This window comes from Epinephelus fuscoguttatus, linkage group LG12, assembly GCF_011397635.1.
Source record: "Epinephelus fuscoguttatus linkage group LG12, E.fuscoguttatus.final_Chr_v1".
In the NCBI taxonomy this organism is placed as follows: Eukaryota; Metazoa; Chordata; class Actinopteri; order Perciformes; family Serranidae; genus Epinephelus; species Epinephelus fuscoguttatus.
The window spans coordinates 9253924-9280011 of NC_064763.1; the positions used below are offsets into that span (position 1 = coordinate 9253924).

Consider the following 26088-nt stretch of genomic DNA (forward strand, 5'->3'; position numbering starts at 1 on the left):
TTCCTGCTTAGCTCCCCACCTTTCTCATGTATGATATTGTTTAGAAAAGATAAACAAGTGCGCATGAAGTGATAACTGAACGCAGAGCCGCCGGTGCAAGTATTAGCGGGTAAATTGTTCAGTCTTTGTAACTGCCAATCAGAAACACACACATACAACCACCCATGCAAACACACACACACACACACACACACACACACACACACACACACACACACACACACACACACACACAGCAAGCTAAATTATGACAGGGATGATGGTGAGTTGTTCATGTGGTGCTGACAGCTTTATAAACACACCTCTTTTAAATCTCCTCAGATGCCATTGCCATTAGGAAATCAGTTGTCCATTAACATTTTTCAGTCGTTACATCATGTCAACCTTTAGAGGATGATGGCTTCTTTTTTTTGTATTTTGATGTTTGTAATTTACTAGGTCAGAATCACCAGGTGGAGTTTTGAAAAGAGCTTTGTGCAAATTTCAACTTAAACACATGAGAATAAAAGCAGGCATATGTCTGTTTAAGACAACATGCCCTTTGTACTGTGTATTTATAGTGGCATTAACACCTCTACACTGATATATCAACATGTTCATTAAGATGGCTGCAAAGCTAAACCAGCTTTGCAGCCATTGTACTGTAAATAATCCTCACTTCCTACTCTCCTCACCGAGTTTAAAGTTGTGTAATGAATTAGTGAGACCAAAATAAAATCTGTTTCATTCTGAAGTCATGAAAACATTTGCTCAGCTTAGAAAAAAAGGTTTTGATTAAACATGTGCAATCATATTATTAGGAAGCTACATAAATTGTGCATCAGAGTATAGAGCTGAATCAGAAATGAGTCATGTGGAAATCTTACTGAAACTGGGCAGTGTACAAAAGAGAGTTGCGTTTATGATTATACTGTTACTGCTGATAAAGTCTTAAGAAGTGCTAGTTTATGCGCTTGGCAATTAAAGCTAGGAATTATAATTGGAGATGATGAATGGATGTACATCCCTTGGAATTTAACAGTTCCTATGGAGTTTGCATTTGTAGCTGACTACCATTTGTACTGGTAGATGCTGGACACATTCATGTCTTACTTTTTTACTCTTCTGTTTAGTCCTCTCTGCTGCCTGCTGACTAGTTTTTCTCACTCTCAACCACAACTTGTAGTGTTCAAGTGTTGTTGACTCAATATTTTATATTTTTTAAAAAAAATCAAAATGTCATTTACTCTTTTTTCAAACCAATTGAGCTAGGCTAGAATCTTTACTCATAACCCCTGGCAACCGTAAAAGTAGTCCTGATCATGAATCTGGCCTGTTCTCATTCCCAGGTTGTCAAATACGATGCTCTGAGAGGCATCAGTCCTTCAACTAATTCCAGTGGAAACCCATCACCGTCAATATTTGACGCTCAGAGCAACTGACATTGTAGAAAGAGCAACAAAGTCTGCGTATGGAGGGATGGGAGTGAGGAAGGAATGGAAGGGTGGTGGATGGCTCAGACTTTCAACCAGGAGACCGCTGCTCATTTCCTGTTGGAAACCAAAAGCCAGTGCTGTTATGACATAACATTAAGTAACTTCCATCCATCTGTACTTACGTCACATTACGTATTTATTTTAAATCAAATCATGATGATTTTTCTTAACTTACTGAGTAATTTTGTTCCCTAGTCCAAACCGTGATAGACTGACAATGTTAATCGTGTTTAAGAAGGTGTTTCACCCAGGAGATGGATGTGCATCATATACACTGCAGACCTTACAGGGTGCGTCTAATAGCGATGCTAAAGGATGCCTTTGTCGTCAGTATTACGCCCAGGGGTGTAAAAAGCCATGGTATTTCACGAGCTGGGATGAGAATGTGCTGTGAACTCCCTGCTCTACAATATATTTCACCTTATATTTAAGATCTGAATTTAGCATATTTTGCAAAAGTGCTTATGTAGACAGTTGTTTTGATGTAACTCTTCGACTGCCATTCTAAGATCCAATTAGAACTCCCAACTTTGCTTTCTGGGAATAGATGCCATTACTGAATCAATGCCTACATTTAAAAATATTCTGTGATTGCATATTCTTTTTAATTTGCAAATGGAAACCTAATTTCAGCGCGATGAAAACTATTCACTAATCAGATCTACAGTGCATCAGTGCAAGCTCTGCTTCATCAACTGCTGACTCTGTGCTGCTGGGCTTTGTCTCGGGGCTGAACAGTTCAACAATCATAAAGTTCCTTTTTCCGCATCACTGCTCCCTCTATCCCTCAGTTGACCCATCTGTAACTGCTCCTGCTCCACAAGTGGAAGTGCTGCAAATTTGAATGTAGCACGTTCTTCAACTCAGTGTCTGTTTCTCTCCATAGCTGAGGATGATATCCCAGACTCTAGTGTTCTTGTGGTGACAATTAAAAGATCCACACCTAATCACATATGGCAGAAATATGCAGCTGCACTGATTGATGCCTATGGGCTCAAATGCTGTTTTACCTCTGGCCACGCCCTATGATGTCACAGCGGGTGAAAAACACTTGCTGTGACATCACTGACTGGGATGTGACCAGAGGTAAGGTATTTGCAGGGCACTGCAGCAGCAGGTGTTTGCCCATTTTTCACTCGTTGTGGATTACTCTTCAAAGTGTGCACTGATGACTTTTACTGCAGTTTTTTTTTTTTTTTTTTTTTTACTTTTTATCTTCTACCCGGCTTTCCTCTCTTTAGATGTATCTCATTTGTGAAACGTGTGTGTGTGTGTGTGTGTGTGTATCTTTACGTTTGTCTGTACTGTCTGTCTGTCTGTCTGAGAGGAGGTAAGGTGCTCCAGGTGTGGTATGTGATAAGAGAATAGATGTAAATGTATACAGATCACATTCATGTACTGTGTTGTTGTGTGCAGCAGTAGCAAATAAACCACAAGCTTCAGAACATTCTGTCTGCCTACAGACTGTTCCAGTATGCTGAGCTTCAAAGTTTTCAGCTTCAATTGACATAAATAGAGATGGGTCTCATGAACATATTTTTTGAGGAATAACTTGCCAAAGGCTTAATTGATGCATGTTGAATGTGTTAAATCGACTCAGAGTATGAGGCTGTAATATTCAGGACACTGGCCACAGACAATGTACTGGCCAGATACTGCGTGGTCGGCAGACTCTTTTGGGGAATTTGGGAGAGTTTGAGGGCATTCTGTGCCTTTGTTCTGATGCACCGATTACCCTCGCCTTGTCCTCGTTTTACCTCTCTCACATTCAAATATGGCCACGAGGAAAAGGTGAGTGGGAATCAAACAGGCCTGTGCTCTTTAAACTGACTGGTGAAGACATCAAATGAAGCAGTTTTTCAGCCCACACTCAGTTACTACTTGAAACGGACAACACACTGTTGAAACGTGGCCTCAGTCTGTCTCTGCTGTTTGGTTCAAGAAATGCATGAATCTCAATAAGTGGATTCTGTGACTGCCACACACCTTTAACATCAGCAAGATGAGAATGCTTTTGGTTTTAGTTGAAGTGTACTTATCTGTAAACACAGCCTTAAATCCCCCCTTTTATGGTTAATTACAAAAAACAGCTTGAGAGAAAAAAATTAAATGGCAAAAGATCATTAAACTAAATTTCTGTTGATAGAGCAGAAACATGAATTTAAATAGTTTGCAATAACCTGATTGATGACTGGTCACTCACCATTGAAACCTTAACTCTAACTTTTCTACTGACATGTTTTTTTTTCTTTTATTCATAGAAATGTTAACTTCTGTTCCACTAACATTGTTTCCCCTGTCTTCCTATCAGCTCTCTTCTCAGGCGACTTATGGGCCACCTGTGAAAATACTTAAACGTTATTAGTATGGCTGGTGAAGAACAGCATAGCAGTGGCAGTGCGTGGGCGGGAGCTCTAATATGATTGGCTCAGGGACACTGTAAGCCTGAGTGGCAGCCCCTAATGGGAGCCCTGGAGAGGTAACCCAACAGCTGTGTGTTTGCAGCTAATGAGAGATGGGGGAGGAGTAAAGGATCACAGACTGGAAACACTCTGATAAACTCTTGCCTCAGAATGGCTGGGGAAGATAGGAAATCAAGTTTTCTCCGGAGGACATTGCTTAAGGCTTTTCCTTTGTCACCTAACTCCTCGTTTGACTCATTGCTCCTGGTCCATTGCTTATGTTTAAGCAGTTATGATCACGGGCATCAGTGTTGTGGAAGAAAGGAGGAGAATAACTGTGGCGTGGGATGGATTTCGCTCCCTGCTGAGCCATGCTGATTTATAGCCCACAGCAAGAGCATTGTTTTTTGTTTTTTTTTAATTACACTGCTGCAGTTTTAACAGATGATGTCAGACATAACTAGTGTATTCCAATGTACACCAATTTTCATTATCTTCACTGGCAGAAAAAAGGGAAAAAAGCATAATGTGCATTACTCCCAACATCAAGAGATGTTAACATTCAATTCCCTTAATTTCCCCAGCTGATGTAGAGGACTGTATTACTTCCCCTCCTTATTATAACCGCCTGAGGGTGGCGCCAAATGAATAAATAGTGGCCAGAGCAGCTTCTATTTTAGGCCATTCGTTTTGCTACATGGAATGCATATCAACAAGTAAACTGTCAGCGCAGGCTACCTGTTACATCAAATTTAGACAATTTGTACAATCAGAGCATTTTGTGTCGACAGAAGCAGCGGCCGTTTTGCAGCAGGAGCGCAACACATGCAGTGTGTGCTGCAGGAGGCGCACATTCTATAAGGTACATTTCCCCCCGTTTGAGGTGACCCAGTTTGATGAGATCTTCTTAAACTGTAGGAATCACACAATTTCCTGGTAGGCAGCCCGGGCATAATGTGATGTTGAGTGTGAAGTTGCTGTGTGCTGCGGTGGATGGGAGCCCCACCTCCTCCCACGCTCTGATGAGTAGAGAGAGGAAGAGAGAGGGAGAGAGAGGGGAGCAACTAACCTACCCACAGCATCTCACCACTTGCTCTCTGGAAATGCTTCAGATGGGCTTCTTGTTTAGGACCGGTTAGCTATTCCGTTTAACGTTGCAAAAATGACAATGATGTTGCAGTCGCTTGGACATCCAGTGCGTCCTTAGAGTGCGTTCCAGGCTACTTCCATCACGGGAAAGCGCTCGAGAAACTTGGACCAAAGGGATGCGCCAACGAGTGCATATCTTGGCAGGGATCAGTTATTGAGGACTGGAAATGGCACACAGTGGGCTATCCCTATGGAATGAGACTCTTCATTTTCCTGCTCTGTCATAAAAGAATCAAACAGCTCATAACTTCTGATATTTCCCCGGACTGAAATCTGCTCGAGACTGCCGGACGACGGAAGGCATCCAATCCTGCATTTTGATGCGGAAAGTTGCAAATGCTGTGAATGGATTTTGTGGCTGCTGAAGTTATTTTCATGTCAGCACTGTGACGGAGGTTTGAGGGTTAGACACCTGCCTCTGGGATCACCGGTGGACATATCAGCTGCGGACGGATTTGTCGACGCGATAAGCGCTCATAGAGAAGTCTCTGGCACAGGTACTGAAATTGCCGCAGAATTAACCGAGAAAGTTGTTTAGATCGGTTGATCTTGTTGGAGATTTGTGTTGCTGAAGTTTGAAAAGATTTCTGACTTAAAGTGGTGTCTAATAGCTCAGGGCCGAGCTCCAAAATAGACTGTTTATAGCCTACAACAAGTTGTCCGCGGTGCACTTAACAGAGAAGCCGATAGAGCTTGCTCGGCTCGGTGTTACAGGTTGATAGGACACAGTGATAGAAAGGTAACAGTGCAGATATGTCACCCGCGATAATGACGCGCTGCGTGATTGATAAGACGATGCATCGCAATTAAGACACATCCGAGTCGAGAGAGTGATGGCATTAAGTCGTTAAGTGTGCATATCAGTGCACTTCACCTACAATATAAGAGCATTCGCTTCAATGTGATGTATACTGACGATCGGCTAATTGCATCTTATTATACCATTATGATTCTGTGAAGCAGAAAATGTGATCCATTTGCATCATCCCTTCCTCGTCATTTCTTTTATACTAGCTGCAAACATCATACTAATTGCCTTCATTAGTGTATCTTTATTTAGAGCCTTTACTCACCATTTTTCTTTTCTTTTTTTTTTTTTTTTGTTGTTGCGCAAATAATTCTGACGTATAGCCTGCCATGTTCATAACTAATCGTCAGTTTTCCTGTGAGGAGATTTCGCGCATATAATTGGACGGAGGAAAAAATCTTTGATCAGCGCATCCGCACGGGTAATCTCCTCTGCTCTCAAGCGAGAGTCTGGGGTGTTGTTTCTCGCCACTCCACCGACCACCAGGCACATTTTAATAGTCTGCTTCACGTAGTGATGTCGGTCTAAGTTCCCACACATACTGTAGGCTACCAGGCCGTCAAAACACAGCACATCAAAACAGGCCTATAACCCATTTCTTCCCATATCTGACAAACTGTTTAGAAGACATAAAGCTGATGATTGTGTATCTATCTGTCTGTCTGTCTATTGAAGATGATGAATAAGGGGCAAAAGGGCAGGCTGTCAGTTCAGTTATTTTCATTCATTTGCCATGAAAAGAGGTATATTTGATCAATGGTGAACTTTACACATGCCCCCCACTCCCCTCTGAATGCTGTACAATAACATGCATTGTGTCATGTGATGGTGTTGCTGAAGGAAGGCTACCTGTTTGCCATTTGCTAAACATATCAAATCTTCAAACACTGGAGTGTGAGCCTGTGCAAAATAATACTTAATCTGGTTTTAGTTCCACATACAGACCAACAAGGAGTATAAAGTATATGACCTGTTTGTTCATATCTCCCCGTCTGAATGCAGCCTCTTTGATCTCAGTGGTATTTTTTTGTAATAGGAGTGACCCGCCGTCAGTGTTTTCGTGTGGATCAGACTGGAATAGCTAAACACTCCTGCCCCTAGCAAGTGTTTCTAACCAAAGGCCACTGTTCTCTCATCACCAGTGACCAGGGTTTACTGTCTGTAGAAGTGCAACATTTTGCAGTAAATTCTATTGGATGAGCTGTAAGGAGACCTTAGCTGTGATACTACCCATCATAAATCATGCTGGTGGGAGGGTAATGGGTTTTACCTGTTATACTAGCTAAAGGCGCAGAGTCAGCCAATATATCACATCACCTCAGTTGAGAAAATCATTAAATCAGCCGTTATCTTTCCCCACTCGAGCAAAGCAGGGAAGATCACATCTTATAGACGTTCATGAGCCTGATTTGTACCAAGTAACAGGTGAAAAATCTGCTTCTGCAGAGGAACAAGAGGACTGGTGGTGGTGCTGGATCCTGATCTTCATTCCTACACTCTAATGATCTTTTCTCCTCCCCAGACACAAAACTAACCCTCTGACATATTATTAATTTACAATTATGCCTCAGTTGGTTCTGGGCGTGAGTCATTTCTGCCGGACCTGTGGAGCGGCCAACTTAAAGAGCAAGTGTCACCCAGTCAGTCACTGAGTTGACTCAGTCAGTAGATAGTCTGTCTCTATGGTAACCAGGACATGCCCACATGCTCTGCAACACAATTATATTGTTCTTTTTTGACATACCTTTTCTTTAATTAAATATGACAACGCTTATGTATGAAGACACACTTATACTTCTTCTACTTAAAACCAAATATCTCATACATATTTCTTGACAAGCACCAGTTTTGATATCTTTCAGAACCTTTTAAAATAATAATTGCTAATTATCTTCCTTTACAAACAACTGGTGGATGGCCATGTCGTATACAGGAAGTAGATAATGATAGATTGATTGTTTGCTGGTCTTTATCGAAAGATATATATGTGATGGTAATTACATATTTTACACACTGTTACTATCTTTTATACTGCTATTGTTCTTTTCATATCTTTTTCAACTGTATCTCTTACACAGAATTTCTATTCAATGAAACTCAACCCTGTTATTTCTGTATTTTCCTCCCTTTTATAATTATTAACGTTACAAATTAGTATGATATCAAAATAGGATCTACTGGCCCAGACTTAAATGGCATGGTAACCGCACAGCCATTAAGATTCAATTAATATGGATGTGTTGTGCCCAACAAGTTGTTGTCTTCAAAATGAAAATCACAACACCTAGCTTAGACTGCACCAGTTAACCTTTTATTTTTCTTTCCTCCCAACTATGAAATGTCAACATTCCTGAAGACAGTTTGACAACTCCCTGTGGCGCAAAAGGTTTTTGGCAAAACACATGCAGAGCAGTTTTAGGATGATGGTTTCGAAGTCGGAGCGAATGAAAATGATCCTACCATAGGTGTGCATTTTCCACTGACCAGTATACAAACAAACTACAGGTGGTGGAGGTTTTCCGTGTTTGTAAGCAAATGTGGTAGCAGATTTTTTCAGAGGTCATTGTTATGGCCGGGTTCAGCACCCCTGGCCTCATTAAGGCAGAGAACTGCATCCCTCTTGGGAATGAGACCAACTGTGTAGGGTCAGTGATTGTAGACATGTAGGCGGTGAAATGTTCTCGTCAACTGTGGGGTCAGCTGGGTGGCACACCGTGTGAGGGCTCCAGGTGAGACTCAATCAGACCTCGCAGTTTGACTGATGTTTAGCTGCCAGAGAAGTCTTTCACCTTCTCCTTTGTGAGGAGCAGAGCAGCAGCACTGGGCGCTGAGTCTCTAGGGAGAGGTGGAGGGATAGAGGATTGTAGGCAGTCGCCAGGAGGAATTTGGGAGTTCGCTGCTGTCATTCAAAATGGCAATGGAGGAAATGGGTAGATCCATGAGGCGAGGGAGAGATCATAAGGAAGGGAGGCACAATGTGAACAGACATCCCCTTATGTCTGCATCCACTGGAGGGATTCAAGTTTTCTCTCTGTTCCTTTTGAAGTTGTTGCAGCTATTCCAATATTCTGATTGAGAATGCTTTTTGCTCCTTGCTTTGTCCTCTTTTGTATATTTAGTTTCTTAACAAAACAAATCCTCTTTGCTTTCATTATTAAAAGGCTACAGTTGCACAAACAAAAAAAATATTTATCCCTGCCCTTTTTTTAAATCATATTTTATAAGTGTTTGACTGTTTTCAGAACTTACATTTCACACAATATCATCTACATATACTTGTCTCTTTTTATTGACAATACCATCTCATGAACATATTTTATTTGCCTTTCGGTAGAACAGTCATGCAGGCATATGTCAAACACAACACCTCTATATTTCAGTGTAACTTCAACAGAGATGACAACAGACTCCCAGGTGACACAGTGGGCAGGAGTGAGAATCACTTCTCCTGCTCTCTTAGAGCTACTCTTATCTATAGAGGTCATTGGCTGGTGAAGGGGTATGCTTGGGTGACTTTCTCCTGCAGCTTGTGAGTCTGAGGGGCGATGGCCATGCTGAGAATGAGTCATGAAACACTGACTCTCTAGTCCAGTCTTGTACTTAGACTTGGCACCCCCGATGGTCTTAATAAGCTGGGTTTTGGCCAGGAAGTGTTCTTGCCGCGTAGCAGGTCGACTCTGTGATGTTCCTAGGGGTCTTAAACTCCATCGCTGAGCAGTTTTGCTTTGACTGCATTCTTGGTTGAAAAGTTTAACATCTTCACAGGAGATATAGCAAATTGCAGACCCGTCAGGCAGTTTGAGAGTGTCTTTGAAGGTCCACCTCCATACTGTGGTACAGGCTGCCTTCAGTTTTTCTCTATGCTGGAACCATCTGGACCATTGCATGATCACAGCATGAGGCAGTGTGCTGAATGCTGCTTCGCTGGTAGAGTTAAAGTTCTTTCCTCAGTAAGACAGTGGATGCCTTGATTGTATTTGGAGAGATATTTCTTCAGAATATTTGTCGCTCTTCCATGAGTGTCTGGCTCAGTGTGTTTGTTGGTTTGTCTATTTGTGCAGGATGCTTTTTGCAGCATACAGTGCTTGAGGAAATTATAGTATGAGCCCTTAAGGCTGTGCAGAGCCCTAATAGCTCTGTGTTAAGGAAGTACAGTGTGCACTACACCCATATAAGTTGTAGTACAGTAGGGGTCACCCAACCATTAGTCAGGTCTAAGTTGCCTGTGGTGTAGCTACCACAAAGTAGCTGCGGTTTTCTAGTTATAATGGGTAGTCAGTGCGCGAATGAAGCACATTTCCACAGTGGTGTCAGTTAGACACCACTGTGCTGCCACAGCTCTCGGGTTTTCGTCGGGTAAGTTTTAAAAGACAAAAGGATTTTGCTTTCTCAGCCTGTTGCACTTTCAGAAGATTTCAATGTTGCAATGCCTGATCCAGTTCTAGTATCTGCCCCAAACAATGCAATCCTTACAGAAGCAGTGGTTAGAGTGGTCGGCCAGGATGACAAACACATTTGAACACACTGGAAGAACTAACTTCTTGTTCCTTCCTTTGATTTTATGCTGAGTTATGTATCGCTATCTGCCTGAATCAGCTTGTAGTCTTGTGGGTCTACCACACCATCTGGGATGGCAGATGATAACCAAGTTTTTCACAGGCAAAAGCGCTGAGATGCAGGAAATGTCACTCCTAGTTGTGTTCAGCAGTTCTAATTCATCCATTTTGCTGCTCAGGTACTGAACATTGGTGAGACGTGCAGTAGTCCAGTGGTAAGAAATCTCAGCACAAGTTCCCTTTTCGCCACCACCTCAGAGAGCTTTGAGATGACAGGGAAAAGAAAAAAAAAACTGCATGCTGTCAGGCATTTGATAAAATATTTGTGAGATAGCTGAGAAATGTGAGATAGAAGCCCAAAGGCATGGTGTCAATAATATTCAACCGATAAGAGATTCTCACTGAGTGATGGCAAAACGCATATTTCACAAACAACACAAATTTTAATGTCAATGTAAACAAAGAAAAAAGAACACCAATTCGCTGTGGCTGCCAGGCACGGTGCCATCTGGAAGACAGGCATGAGGCCAACTGGAAGACATTAAGTCATGAGTGTCATCAACCATAACAATCATGTCACTATCAAAGCACGCCTATTCATTCTAGAAGTGGCTGTAATAGCAGGGGGACAGTTACAGCTAAACAGAACATTGTGACATTAATTACGGTTTTCATTTTGAAATGGCCATTTTGTAAATAAAAAAATTTAAAAAAAAATCTGCAAACTTTAATTCAATGGTAAATGTTAAGGAGAGAAAAAGTAAAGATGATCTAAGTGTCAAGAAGACTAAAGCATCATGTGATAAACATTCTGTGTGTCATATAAGGAGTCATTTTGAAAAGTATGAATAGGTTATTCAAATGACAATGCAAAAAAAAAAAAATAATAATTTCTTTATTTAACCTTTTCCCAAGCTAATGTGTTTAATGTAAGCAGAGACAGAAATATGAAACATTTAAAATTAGATTCAGAATGACCTTTACTCCATAATTATTTCACAAATTATGTTGTTTGGATGTTAACTGTCAGTTGTAGGTATATGAACTGTTCTGTATCCGCTGATTATGTTTTTACTCCTGCCTGCCTTTTATTCTCTGTACACATGAACACACTGAATGCACACTCACCGTTCACGCCACATTGACTAGAGGCTCCCCCTGCAAATGTAAAAAGGGACACGTCGATAACTGAGCAATTAGTGCATCAATAACCTGCACTTCCAATTTTAATGTATTCAAAAGGAATTGGATTTCTTCATTGGATTTCTGTATATTTGTGTTTTGCCGTCTCGCTTAATACACATTTGCTTTGCTCCTCTCTGGAAAATTGTTTCATGGGAGAAGATGCAGAATGCACTGTCTTTGACCATATTCATTTATATTTTTCATCCAAGGCTGTAGCCATTGAGTCAGCATAGGGGAGGGGGGAGGTTAACTGACGAGCGGTCTGGGGTAGAGCCCTGTGCGTACCTCCCTTCCTAATTCCACTCCCGCTGGATTTCTGACCATGTCCGATCACACCCGCCCTTTACAACAGGGTGTGTGTCAGCTCCTGCCTGCACCTGCAAACATTCTGACCATACATGTTTGCATAATTGATTGATTATCAGTAGATTGATTATCAATTGATTGTGCTATTTTACTGTGGTATTTAAAAAAAAAAGAAAAAAAAGAAGAAGTTGTGATGCTGATGTCTCTGGGATTTAGTGTTATTATTATTATCTCTAATATTCCCAAAAATTCCTCAAATGTCCAACTTGATCTCCAGGACCACCACGTTTTTTTGGTTGTTTTTTATTTGTTTGTTTGTTTCTTACCACCTGCTCCCACCAGCAGCAAAGATAAAACCATCCATTTCCATGAGATTTGTGTTGGGTCAAAACGCTTTCGATGCAGTCCTCTGGTCTGGGGGTCGTCTCTCACAGCCGCCACCACCTCCAAATCCCACCCCTAAAAAAATCCAATTTTTAAAAGTATTAGACTATATTACACCTATGATAAGCAAGTGCACTGATATGAACAACATGCTATATGAGAATGCAATAAATGACAGCTACTACTGCCTACATACATTACACCTGCAGCACAACATTAATGACTGACACTTTGCTCAGACATTACATGGGCTATCTGAAAGCTTTAACCCAATAAGACATTACTGTGAGTTGAAAATGTCTATGAGCACCATTGTTCAAGTTTCAAGCCTTTTATTTGCCATTTGCTTAAGGGCATCTGCAGAAGGGCATTGGCATTCTTGTGCGCATTGTTGGCTGCTGGGTGATTGTGTGGCTAATTAACTGCAGGTAATTAAGCAATGATAGCCGACAATAGTGATGGTTGATTGATTACTACTTGCAAATTGGACTGTTTTTGCCAAAAATGGGCAAACCACATACAGAACTACAGTATACCATAACAGTAGAACCAATAGTAATAATAATGCCAATATATTAGGTTTATTTGTGATTCTGATCACACTTGCTAATGATTATTTTTCAAAGGTGTGTGCAGTTACCTGTTGTAGTATAGCATTTTTTTTAAATTATATTTTTATCATTATATTGACATTTTAAGTGTATTTCAATATATCATTATGACTGCCTTGTTTCTGTCTTTCTCACAGCCACTCAAACTAAGGCTGCACTGATCTCACTTATCTCACCAATATTAAATCCAGTACCTGTACCCTTTTGTTTCTATTTAAGTTCTTTCATGCTTCAACTATGCATCACTTCTTAACTAAAGGTGGTGAAGCAGACACTCACAGATGCACCACACATACAAAACTGGCAAAATGTTGCCTTTAATAAGTTTTCCAGTGCACTGGACCTTGATATTTAGCTTCAACGTCTGTTCTTATTTCAATTACCAATCGCACTCCACACACACACACACACACACACACACACACACACACAGAGACGAAATAATTATAGTCTTAAATCATTGTAGCATGAAAAAAGCCAGAATTCTTTAGCTAGAGGGAATACAGATCAAAGAAGACACTAAAATAATGGGTCGTAATTACAGAGTTGAAAGGTTCAAAATCAAACACAATGATTACAGTGTTTGAGCTAGCCAGTAGCAATGGAGCGTGGATGGAAATTTCTGCATTCTGCATTGTTTCGAGCTGCATGTGATAATATCGGCCAAATTGCATAATGTGCACGAGAAGAAATGTCTTCATTGCCTCCGTAACCCTTAGTGTGCAAGCGCTTAATAGAAGCCTCTCTGGTAATGATATCGATCTGTTAGACATTGTCAATTGACACTATCTTGGCAGGTTCGTGAGGGTTTATGTTTGAGGGCATTTTTTTTTTTACTGCAGGTTACTTTTGAGCTACAATGCTTCACCACTCACTGTCTAGTAGTGTAATACCAACATAATGAGTCTCTTAGGCAATCTGATTTTGTATTACAGTTTTATTTGATTACGCAGCTGAAACAATCCAATCCACACTGGCCCTCAAGTTTGTTCTGTGTGTAAGCTCAAAAGATACAATTTCTTGTTCCTACATTAATTTCTACATGAAATTTGTAAAGCCAAGACATCCATAGAAGATATTGAAGCTCTGGGACAGAAAGGAAACCAAGCCAGGAAATAGTTATGATTGCACTTTTAAAATATGCCCCTTTTCCCTTTGTTGTTATTGTTGTCTAATTATATTTTGTGCTTCTAGGCTTGTTGTAGATTTTGGTACTACTTATTGACAGAAATAATTCATTTCACAGCGGTGGTGTTATAGCAGAACAATACACTGAAGACAGCTTTTTTCACTTGCTGCTGACTGCATGTATCACTCTGGTGTTAATGACTTTTTGATGTGAGTTCTGTGTTTTCACTTTATAATAAGAGTTAAGTAATTATTGCCTATGGGGGCTTGTACAGCTACCAGGCGTTTTATAGCTAAATCTTTAAACATGATTTCCAAAAGGAAACACAGTTTTGACATAAATACTCTCTGTCATTTTGCAGGCAGATCTTCTGATGATCTAATGGAACTGAATTTACGAGTAGTGCTGTTCTGGGTCCTGGTGCTGCACTGTGGCTCTGCTGAAGGCAGTATCCTGTACCGGGTCCAGGAGGAGCAGCCTCCCAACACTCTCATTGGTAGCCTGGCAGCAGACCAGGGTCTGCCGGACTCAGGTCATCTCTACAAGCTGGAGGTGGGTGCCCCTTACCTACGTGTGGATGGAAAGACGGGAGACATTTTCACCACAGAGATTCCCATAGACAGAGAGACCCTGAGGGACTGTCGATCCCTGGCTAAGGGTAAGCCCTGCTACCTGGAATTTGAAGTATCAGTGACCGATCTGATACAAAACCAGAGCCCACGACTCATTGAAGGACGCATTGAGGTACAGGACATCAATGACAACACTCCACAATTCCCCTCTTCTGTGCTCACCATCTCTGTCCCAGAGAACACGATCATGGGGGCTCTGTTCTCCATACCACTAGCTACAGACAGAGACTCAGACAGGAATGGAGTGGCGGATTATGCTCTGACTGCAGGGCCAGACGCGGCAACCCTATTTGGTTTACAGGTGGCTGACGACAGGGGAGGGAAGCTCCCACAGCTTATTGTCCTGGGCAACCTAGATCGCGAGTTAAAGGATTCCTATGACCTCACCATCAAGGCAGTGGATGGAGGAAACCCACAGCGCTACAGCAGTGCTCTGCTGAGAGTGGTAGTCACTGATGCCAATGACAACTCCCCCAAGTTTGAGAGGTCCACGTATGAGGCAGAAGTGTCAGAAAATAGTCCAGTGGGGCACTCCGTGTTGCAGGTAAGATTGTGATGCAAATATACTTGCTTCTAAGAACATACTTTAAATCAAATTGCAGTCTGAAGTGAATAGTTATAGTAAATTGCAGTGAAAATTGTTTGTGCTGCTTGATGTACTGTTTTGAATTTTATCTTCAACAGCTGAGAAACAAAGACTTAAAAAACCCCTCATCCAATTTATCAAGATGTTTTTGAAAAATGAGTGTGCGTCATGTTTTTGCAGTACTTATTCCTCAGATACAGCGTAATGTGTAAAACCAAATCAAAGGTGGATATTTTTACTCTGCTGTGTTAAAAATTTAACCTCTAATGCAGAACTCTTGGGAAACCAAGGCCACATTTGCTTTTTGTCAACTCACATATCTTCATCATAGTTAAGTTTTTAAACATTAATCATTTGTAACTTCACTCCTATTACTCTAATGTCCATGTTCAAGTAATACTATAGGTTCAAGAGCATTATGATATTATGCTTGTACAGGTAATTAAGCTGCTTATTGGTTTTGTTGTGCTATTATACTTGAAGAAATAGAATTAGAGATACACAATGTCAGAGTGTAGGAGTAAGATACTCTGCGTAGGATTTTCTCTGCATACTGCTATGAAATTGTACCGACTGTCGTATAAATAAATAAATAAATAAATAGCAGCTCTAATATTTTGTACATATGTTTTCATGTGAACCTTTTCTCTAGCTCATTTTGTGGAATAACAGAAAAGGGAGTGGGAGGGGGAAAAGAAAAAAAGGCTAGTGACATAACCATCAAAAGCAGAGAGGATGGCAATAATGAAATATGCCTAAATAAAGCTGTTCACTTGCTGTGCTTTGAAGTGATCAGACATCCGTTGATTAATTTATTCATTCATTCACTGACCAATGATAAGTAGAGAAAATCCTACACTGGCTTCCTTTATTTCTTACCTCAAGTCATTGTGCAAAAATCACACCTTTAACCAATTCCTTTCATTGTAGGTTAAAGCAAATGACTCTGACATGGGCCCTAATGGAGAAATTGAGTACACCCTTCACCAAGCTGTAGACCCAGTGCCGAAACTCTTACGGATTGATCGCTCCACAGGCATTATCTATGTCAAAGGACCCCTGGACAGGGAGGAAATCAGCAGCTTGTCCTTCTATGTGGTGGCGAGGGATAAGGGTCCTCAACCTAAAAGCTCCAAGACATTTGTAACCATTGAGGTGACTGATCAAAATGACAATGCTCCAGCCGTGGAGATTCGTGGAATTGGTCTTGTGACACACAGTGAAGGAGTGGCTAACATATCAGAGGACATGCCAGTTGGAACAGCTGTTGCTTTGGTGCAAGTGTCCGACAAGGATGAGGGAGAGAATGCTGTGGTTACTTGCGTGGTCGCAGGAGACGTACCCTTCCAGCTACGGCCTGCCAGCGACTCATCCAGTGACAACAAGAGGAAATACTTCCTACAGACCACCACTCCCCTCGACTACGAAAGGATTAGGGATTACCGAGTAGAGATTGTGGCTGTGGATTCTGGAAATCCAGCACTCTCTAGTACAAATTCTCTGAAGGTGCAGGTGACTGATGTGAACGACAACTCTCCAATATTCTCCCCAACCTTGTTTGAGGTAGATTTTGCCGAAGAAAACCAACCAGGGGAGAAAGTTTTGGATGTTACTGCTTCAGATGCTGACAGTGGCACTAATGCAGAACTCCTCTATAATATTGTGGCAGACTCATCCATCAAAGGTCTGTTTGAGATTGACCCAAATACTGGTGAAGTAAGAGCCCGAAGCCCACTTGACCGTGAGCATAAAGAACACTACGAGTTCCGGGTCACTGCAGCGGATAAAGGGTCACCTGTTCATAAAGGAACAGCAACTGTTGTAATAAAAGTCCTTGACCGCAATGACAACGACCCCAAGTTCATGCTTAGTGGCTACAGCTTTTCAGTTTTGGAAAATATGCCTCCCCTAAGTCCAGTTGGCATGGTGACAGTCCTGGATGTGGACAAAGGTGAGAACGCTCGTGTCCACCTCTCTGTAGAGCCTGATGGAGGGAAGTTTGTTGTCCAAAATGGAACAGGCACCATTCTGTCAAGCATCTCATTTGACAGGGAGAAAGAAAGCAGCTATACTTTCCGTCTCAAAGCAGTGGATGGAGGAGACCCACCTCGGTCTTCATATGTGGGCGTTACCATCAATGTCCTGGATGAAAATGACAACGACCCTGTGGTCACCAAGCCCTCCAATTCCTCCTTTAGGCTCTTATCACCTCTAGCCTCCCCAGATAGCCACGTTGAGGTAGTGGAAGCTGAAGACCTGGATAGTGGGCCTAACGCAGAGCTGGTCTTCAGTATTGCTGGTGGAAACCCTTACCAGTTATTTCGCATTTCCCCCTCCAGTGGGGAGATCACTCTAGCAAAAGAGATGACCCGTAAACATGGCGGACTGCATCGCCTAGTGGTGCGAGTGAGTGACAGGGGGAAGCCTGCACGTCATGCCACTGCCCTGGTCCACATCTATGTCAATGAAACCATTTCAAATGTCAGCTTAGTGGAAGCTCTAGTAGGACATAGTCTTTACACTCCACTGGACAGGGACATTGCTGGTGATCCTGACAATGGCTTTGCTGCGCAGCGTAGTAACATTTTGTTTGGAAGCCTTGCTGGTGTGGCAGGTGTTGTCATGTTGATCCTAGTGGTGGTATTTATTCGACACCGCATCCAGAGAGAGACTAAGAGTGGGTATCAGGCTGGCAAGAAGGAAACAAAGGACTTATACGCACCCAAACAGGCACCAAAGAATGCCAAAGGGAAACGTGGGAGAAAAGGGAAACCCCAGAAGTCCCCAAAACCACTCGGAGAAGACGAGGAAGTCAGCCTTCAAAAGAGTCTCAAGTTCAACCTTGATGGAGTCAATGATAGCCCCAGGATACACCTGCCCTTAACATATTCACCAGGAAGCCCTGATATAGGCAGACACTACCGCTCCAACTCCCCCTTACCCTCCATCCAGCTGCAGGCCCAGTCCCCTTCAGCCTCGCAGAAGCATCAGGCTGTCCAGGACCTTCCTGCCGCCAACACCTTTGTAGGAACGGGAGGAGATGACAACTCTACCGGCTCAGACCAGTACTCAGATTACAGCTACAAGACCAGCCAAATGAAGTACAGCAACAAACAGGTAAGGTCATGTCTTAAAAATCAAACTGCTGCGTAAATGGTCTGTTAGAGGAGTGGATGGTTGGTGTGTTGCATTGTTTGAGGGTATTGAAGAGGCATAAATCACTTTTTGGACTCATATGTATTATTCTTATTGTGTGCAACAGTTTTAAAACATCTGATAGAATGAACAACTCTTGTAGGAATATGTTGTCTACTTAAAAGACAATTCAATATAACATTTGAATAATTTGAATGGCTTTTATGATCATTGTGCCATCACTCTGAATTTTAAAAATGTTCAAATATAGGTATATATTGCAGATTTGTTAATGTCATTTCTCTCTTATTCAGAATTTAATTTTTTTAATGTTTGAGACAGCAGATTAAAGAGAGAAAAAATATCTTCTTCTGTTTGAAAAGCATATAACTTGCTTGGAATTGAATGACATGGTATTACCCTAAATTTGTTTTACCATTATAAAGTTTCTTTAGTTGCACGGACAATATTAATGTACTTTGGGGATAATGTAATTGTGATATTTACAGATTACAATTATTTCTGTAATTAAGTTTAAAGATATGCTGTATTACTATTTTATTTTGCTCCCATGCAACTTCCTTGGAGGGTGAAATTAAATACACAAAGAGTGTTCCTGCTAAAAACCCCAAGTTGTCTTTTTACCTCCAAGTGTATGATCAGACATGGCACTACTAAAAAAACTTAGACGGCCCATCATATTTTGTTTTTTTCCTGGGGTTGGCAGTGGAGTTGAACAGGGAAGGTCCATCTCGCAGTGACTTACTTCTGCTCTTCTGCCTGACCTCTAGTGCTCTGATCTCCGCAGGTCACTTGCTCTTATCTCCCTGCTCCTTATGCTCTTATCTCCTCTTATCTGTACAACATTTGGCAAGGCTCGAATCGCCATGGAAACAGAAATATTAATAGACTCAGAGGAGATTACGAAAGGGAAAAAATGTAGAGTCTGGGGATAGAAAGCTATTGTGTCTCTAGGTTTCTGTGTCATCTGCAAGTGTGTGAATGAATGTGTGTCTTGGACTCGACAGGCGTAGACATGTACTGTATTTGTGTGTGTGTGTATGCATGTGTTCAAAGGGGGAAAAGGCAGACTGCTATGAACATTAAATAATATAACATTCTTTATAGTACAGCAAAATATCCACATGTCAAGATCCCATCAGTGTATTAGGATCGCTATACACAGACTATTGAAATGTTTTTTCCAGTAATTGCCAGAGGTGTGGATTCGAATCACAAATGTGATGACTTAAGACTTAACTTGACAAAATAATATCAAACAGGCTAGCAAATCTACTTGGACTTTAGCACCAATGACTCTTTATTTGACTTGGACTTGACCGTTTGACTTGGAAGTACTTGATACCTTCCCTCAAGCCCACAGAATAAAAATAATGTTTTTTTTTTTTTTTTTAAAGTGTGTCATGAATCCGTTCGTTTTCCTTAATTTTTGCTAAATGTGCAGGTCAGAAATTATGGACAGAGAGGCAGCAACTTACAAAAAACCTGTTTAAACAGATTAGTACAAATTACAAAGAATATTCAAGATTATTGTAGATTTAATATATTGTTGCTCTGTTGTAAAAATGGCTTTACATTTGGTGAAGAGCGCAATGTGACTTGTTCAGGACTTGAAAGTCAAAGTTTAGGACTTGGGTGCAAAGTCTTAAGTCTTGCGTGTGACTTTCAAAATAATGATTTGGTCCCATCTCTGGTAAATACTGTACTAATCTTTCATTGTGTGAAGAAAATATCATCCAGAAGGTAGATACAGTATCACATAACTTCAAAGAGCACCCAAATCCAAAGACCACCCACGACAGGGGCATTCCTACTTAAACAAACGCAGTGCAACTGTGATCTGCAACCTAACATGAATGATAGTTCTCATCACATCTGAGTTGTAACTGATATATTTGTAAATCACACAGTAATGTCTAGTTCCAACAATGCATAATTCATGTTGCTACGCTGGTATTCAGAATCATTTTTTTTTATCAAAAACATTTGACATTGATGTAAGTAATTTATTTAGATCCAGGACAAGTTGACATCTGCTTTCAAGATGCTTCCATATATCAAATCACAGTATTATACATACAAACAGTGTGACATTCTCCAAGGCTTTGCAAAAGTTTGACACATGAAAATTAGCAAAAATAGAAGAGGAAAATATGCCGCTGAGTTCTGAACATGTGTAGGTGACACATTTTCAGTGGAGATATCTTCAGAGCCACTATCACAGTTGGCTGGTCGGTAGTTTCAGCAGATGCCAGCTGACAGCTTAGGTGATCACAAGCCTTTGTGGGTGGAGTCAGTTTAGAGAACAGTCACCACTGTCTCCTTGATGGACAGCATAAGGGACCAAAATGACTGCAAGCCACAGGGTGTGTCTGGGTATTTGTGTGTAGTGCCAATCTCTGTGTTTGTGTGTGGATTTGCTGCTCAGTGAAAGAGTGTTAATTGTAACTGTGGCACAGATGTAAGCTCACAGCACTTGACAGTGTTTGTGGTTTCTCAATGTGATAACATAAATGCGTATGAGACATGACTCAAGTGATTGACAGGCTGTGTAAAAACATGGACAGATGTTGAAGCTCATGTGACATACCTCAGCAGATGTTGTCTCATGTATGGCATCCCCTCTCACATCAGGAAGAACAGATTGACCAAAATATATAATTAAAGTAACTGCCAAGTGATGTGACAGATGCAGAGTGGTGGTGCCCTTGCTTTAATTAACTGTGCTACACTCGACAATGGCTTTTCACTGGGAATGTGGTCAGGTGTCTATGTTTGTACTAAACTTCCTGATGTCATGTCTGAAAGTTACAGCTTGCATGTTTACAAATTATGAGCACACAGAATATAATAAGCATTTTTAGATTTTTTTATTTATTTATTTTTTTACATTTCTGTTAGAGTTTTGCTCTGCAACCATCTGCTGCATTGTCATTCTTTTTCACCAATTTCCTAAACACCAATCTATCATTGAGCTAAATCTGAGTGAATGTTCAACAACATAAAGCAGTCTGATCTGGAAACTGTGAAAAAAGTGGGTGTACCTCTTGTGCTTATGTCTTTGTGAGCACTAGTTTGAATCTAAAGTCCCCATCAAATGAAAAAATACATTTTCCCAGTTTTAATCCTGTGTCCCTGTATTAATTGATCATCGATCTCTTATATGCCAAATATATGTCAAAAAAATCACTATCAAAGTATTTTTACATCAAAATCCCTGTCTTTTCTCATCCTGTAAAACCAGGGAAAATGGTTTCAAATGTTGGATGACACATCCTGCCCTCAGGGGCATTTACAAAAGTTCATCCAGCCAAATGAGATTTTGGGTGACTAGCTAGCCACACCAGTCATAAAAAAAACCTTTCACATTTTGTGGGTTGTAGTAGCTAGCACAGCAATATGGAGAGAGATAGGAAGAGATGTGTGTTTGGATATCAGTGGACCGAGCAATTGTTTTCATTTCCAAACAATGTAGCGGAGCTCTAACTCATTCCTGTCTCTTATCCTCGTTGTGATCTAACGCGAGGGAGGTGTATGTGGAACCAACAGTCCGTTCAGCAGCTGTCTCTGCTGAAGCTCTGGATGGAGAGAAACTCTAAGCCCATCTACCTTTTAGTGGTCCAATCCAATGCAGAGGATTTGATTTAAGTTCCTCTTCTTACTGTACATTACTCAAATATTGTTGTACTAGGAAATACAGCTTGGTACAGATCATCTTTTTGTCCCGTCTGCTATTACTTATCTTAACAGGCATTGACCCTTAAAGTCCATGATTTACCCCTGACAGTTTGTACTGTCTGTTTTGTTATGCTCATGACCACTGTCTGTATCTCAGATTGCCCCTCAGACATTAAAAGTTTTACCTTACCTCACCTTACATGTCACAATACAGAAGCTTAAGACACTCTAACCTCTGTTGTTTAAATCAAGAGGCATCCTCTGAGGCTGAAAAATAAAGCCAATGCATAAATGCCAAAAACTGCAGTTCCTCTGCTAGCCACTTGAGGCTGGCTCCAAGAGCGAGTCAGTCCCCATAGATCCCCATGTTAAATGTCTGACTGTACAGCCAAAAAAATGGTTTTAATCTCTGAAGCTAATTGTACGGGGGGTTAAATTTTATATAAGTCACCCATTTACATTTTAGTATCCAAGATAACCAAGATGTCAGAGGCTGAAATGCCAAACTCAAGGCTTCAGAGCAGCAGTCCACAAACCAATGGGTGACGTCATTGTAGATATGTCCATTATTTTATACAGCCTATGGTTCAAGCATGAGGATATTTTGCCCTGTCGAAACTTCTTTAAAGGATTTCATTCTTAGGGTTTAGGTTAGAATTAGATTAGCTTCAGGGTAAGGGTTGGATGTAGACGTGAAGCAAACTCAGAACCCATTGGCCCTCATCTAACAATAGAGCCTCTGGGGGTGAGGTCCACTATTCTAACACCCTCTTCCATGCACCAGTCATTTCGGCTGATCTTTATAAGCAGATATTTGCATACGAATGCAGATAAATTTAAGAAAAGGTAATATAAAGCTAACTCCTCTTTAGATGTCTCCTCTTTAGCCAATGTGTTTCACCTCTCCACATGGACATTTTATCAGCTATTCAGACGTGATTGGTCATATGCATATATACATATACAGAATCTGTTTATAGATATTAGACAGGAAGTCATCAGGGCTCAGGATAGGATTTAGCACACACAGACACAAAAATATTTTTGTTAATGTATGCATGTGCATAAGTGGAAGATTTGGTAGGTTAGTATACATAGAAGGATAATACATACAAGTATTAGACCTACTGTACTGGGTGGGTGTATCATTGCCCTCATTTTTATTTAGATTTTCTATGTAGCCTTGTTTGCTGCATAGCAGAATATTTAAATAATGAATACTCAAGAATGGCTTGTTGAGGGTGTGAAAACCCAAACAGATGTTTCAGATGGCCTAATTTCATCACAGCATTATCTAAGTATGTACCAGCTATATGTGCAAAGCAATATTTGTTTTGTTTCCTGCACTATGAGCGAGTACTGCTATCAATTTAGAAACATTTTGATCTTCTCCCAAGACTCTGTAGAGATTTTTTCAGCCCTCTAATTGCTTTAGATTAACCCACTTTGGCACAGAATTCCTGAAATGCAGTTTCCGGGATATAGTATATTACAACAGACGCACTGCCTCTAAATGCAGTTGGGCAAAAAATAACTATTGCCTCACAGCAAATTCAAAATAAATCCTTTTTTCTTAAATGCTTAAAAGAAAAAAAGAAAAGCGAACCAGTAAATGTCAGGAATAGACGCAGACATCCAAAACCCTTAACCACAGCTGCAACCAACGGTTGTCATGTACTGTGTGTGTCTAGATCCAATGAAATTCAGAACCTTGGACAGTGTTTTTTGCTTCCAAGTGTTTTAAAGCCTTTGTGCAGATGGATTACCATAGCATCATGAGTGGAGAAAAAGATAACAGGCCCGTGTGAGGTTGATATAGAGAGACTCCTGTCATCAGTGGTCCTTTGTCAACACTTTTTAGAATTATACTGAACACTAATTAAATGTTTGAAATGCTAAAAAAGTGCAGTATTTTAACATAATTGGTGAAAGTCCACCAACACCCCAAAAATAAAAAAAAGACCTGAGCCATTTTCTTGACTTCGTTTGATAAGAAAACCCTTTTTTTTTTTTTGGCAGGAACAAGCCTTAAGAAGTGCAAATATACCAACAAACAAACCCAAAGTGTTTCTATACTAGATATAAACAAATAAGATGAGCTCTCTGCATGAATGCTGTAGCTTCACTGTGCTGAACAGAGGTCTTTACAATTGCTTTCATACTGCTTGCACCTGTTCGGGTAATATTATAATTAAAGTGGGGACGTTGGGAATTTTCCTCAGGGTCTTGGCAAGTTAAACCACTCTCAGGTGTATGTCACGCTTTTGTTATTGAGCCTGGGTGGGCATTTACATAGGGTTGGGTGATGAAAGGATCTTGATAGGGGATCGCGGTTAAATTTATGTCAACAACAATGATAAGCTTTGGGCATTTTTTTCTCAGTATGGATAGATCTAACACCCTGTCATAAGGGCAGTGGGACTTGAGTTTGTGGTCAGTATCAAATCTGATCGAAAGACCAGTTCTTTTGTCTTGAAGTCTTGAACTTGTTTTGGTCTTGTGCCTTGTTGGACTTGGAATTGTTTTTTGTGATTCAAAATCAGTTGTAAAGAATGTTTCCTGATTCAGAAAAAATTCTGTTCCCTCTGCCTCTTGCTTCCTAGCATTGCACCAGTTTTGCAAGCAACGTTGACTCTGAGTTCATCACCTCTAGCTAAAGTGAGCTAACAGTAACATCACTTGTGGCTAGTCACTAGCTAGCTCCCTCAGCTAACATTAAATGGCAAAATTGTGTGAAAATTTTACCATAACCCAATTTGGTTTCTTGAACAGGACTCGATTTGCTCTAAACTCGGTGTTGACTTGGTCTCCTCTGCCTTTGGACTTGGTCTTGACTTAAACTGGACTGGACCTGGTCTTGGGTTTGACTTGGACTCAGTTAAGTTTGTCTTGATGACAGCCCTGCCTGTCACACAGCAGGAATACACGCAACAACAGCCAGTCAATGCGCTGCCTCTCTTCTCTGCCTCTGCTCTGTGTCGCTGCCTGTTTGCAGGAGGGCGGGGCTATGCTACAGCCCACAGCGGAGGGAATAAAGCACACTTTAGGACATATTTTACTGGAGTCAGCGACGACAATGCTCATTATCCATAAGTGCAACAAAAGGAGGACGTTAATGATCAATTTATCAAACACCTGTTGAACAAGCAGAATACAAACTTGCAGAAATGTGATGTCTCGGCTACTCTCCTTTTAATTCACACTTGGTTTGTTTTACACAGTCACGGAGCTCATTATGCTAAAATGCTGAGAGTGAACTTGCATTATCCTCCAAAGCTGAGGGAAAAGTTAACAAAAAAGTAGGCATCAATTATATGGAAATCGTTGGATATTTCAAAAACAACAAAGCCCAGATTAAGAAAATACACCGTCAGTCGACACCGACCAAGAGCGGAAACACAACAGATCTTTTCCATCGCCTAAAAAGGTACCATCCCAGCGACTACACCATTATTTTAATAAGTTACAAGGCGATTTAACTTGTATTAATTTGTTGGGGCTGGTAAGACATGTTTAGTTAAATATTTACATTTAGATGTTTTAAGTATATTAGGGCTGCACCTAATGATTATTTTTGTAATGATTAATCTTATGATTATTATTTCAATTAGTCGACTAATTGCATGACTAATTATTCTCAAGATTATTTTTTATTACTCAGCTTGTTATTTGTCATTATTTTGTTTAATTATCTTTTCTTATCCAATGACAATAGCCGCATATTTTAAGATTAGTCTAATTTCGATGTCACTGTTGTGTTATGGTAATATTGATAGTAATAATAGGCCCTATGTGTCAGATACCTGAACAGAAAGTACTGGACCTCATATTTAAAAAAAACATTGCTGTAAAACATACATTTTTTTTTAAATCACTGTATGTCATAGCAATCCTTTCCTGAACTAGAATATCAGTATTTTTTCTGAAGTTCTTGACTTAAAACTTAAAATGGTTATGACTTGGATTTATTTTCATCACTTGAGTAATATGCAGTTAAGATAATTACTGGTAAATGTATGAACTTCTTGCTT

At 40.6% G+C, this 26088-nt stretch overlaps 1 protein-coding gene across 2 annotated transcripts in view; it reads left to right on the forward strand.

Moving 5' to 3' along the window:
• The first annotated feature begins 4983 nt into the window (after positions 1-4983).
• The window catches only part of pcdh1a (protocadherin 1a), a 113384-nt gene continuing 92279 nt past the window's right edge, over positions 4984-26088 (forward strand). The window contains exons 1-3 of one of the 2 annotated variants that reach the window (XM_049591090.1): positions 4984-5523; positions 14367-15181; positions 16154-18340. In XM_049591090.1, coding sequence (XP_049447047.1) covers positions 14387-15181; positions 16154-18340 — 2982 coding nt within the window. In that variant the 5' untranslated portion in view covers positions 4984-5523; positions 14367-14386. Of the gene's footprint in view, positions 5524-6201; positions 6256-14366; positions 15182-16153; positions 18341-26088 lie in introns of those variants that run through there. The other variant, XM_049591091.1, reaches the window with a different exon arrangement.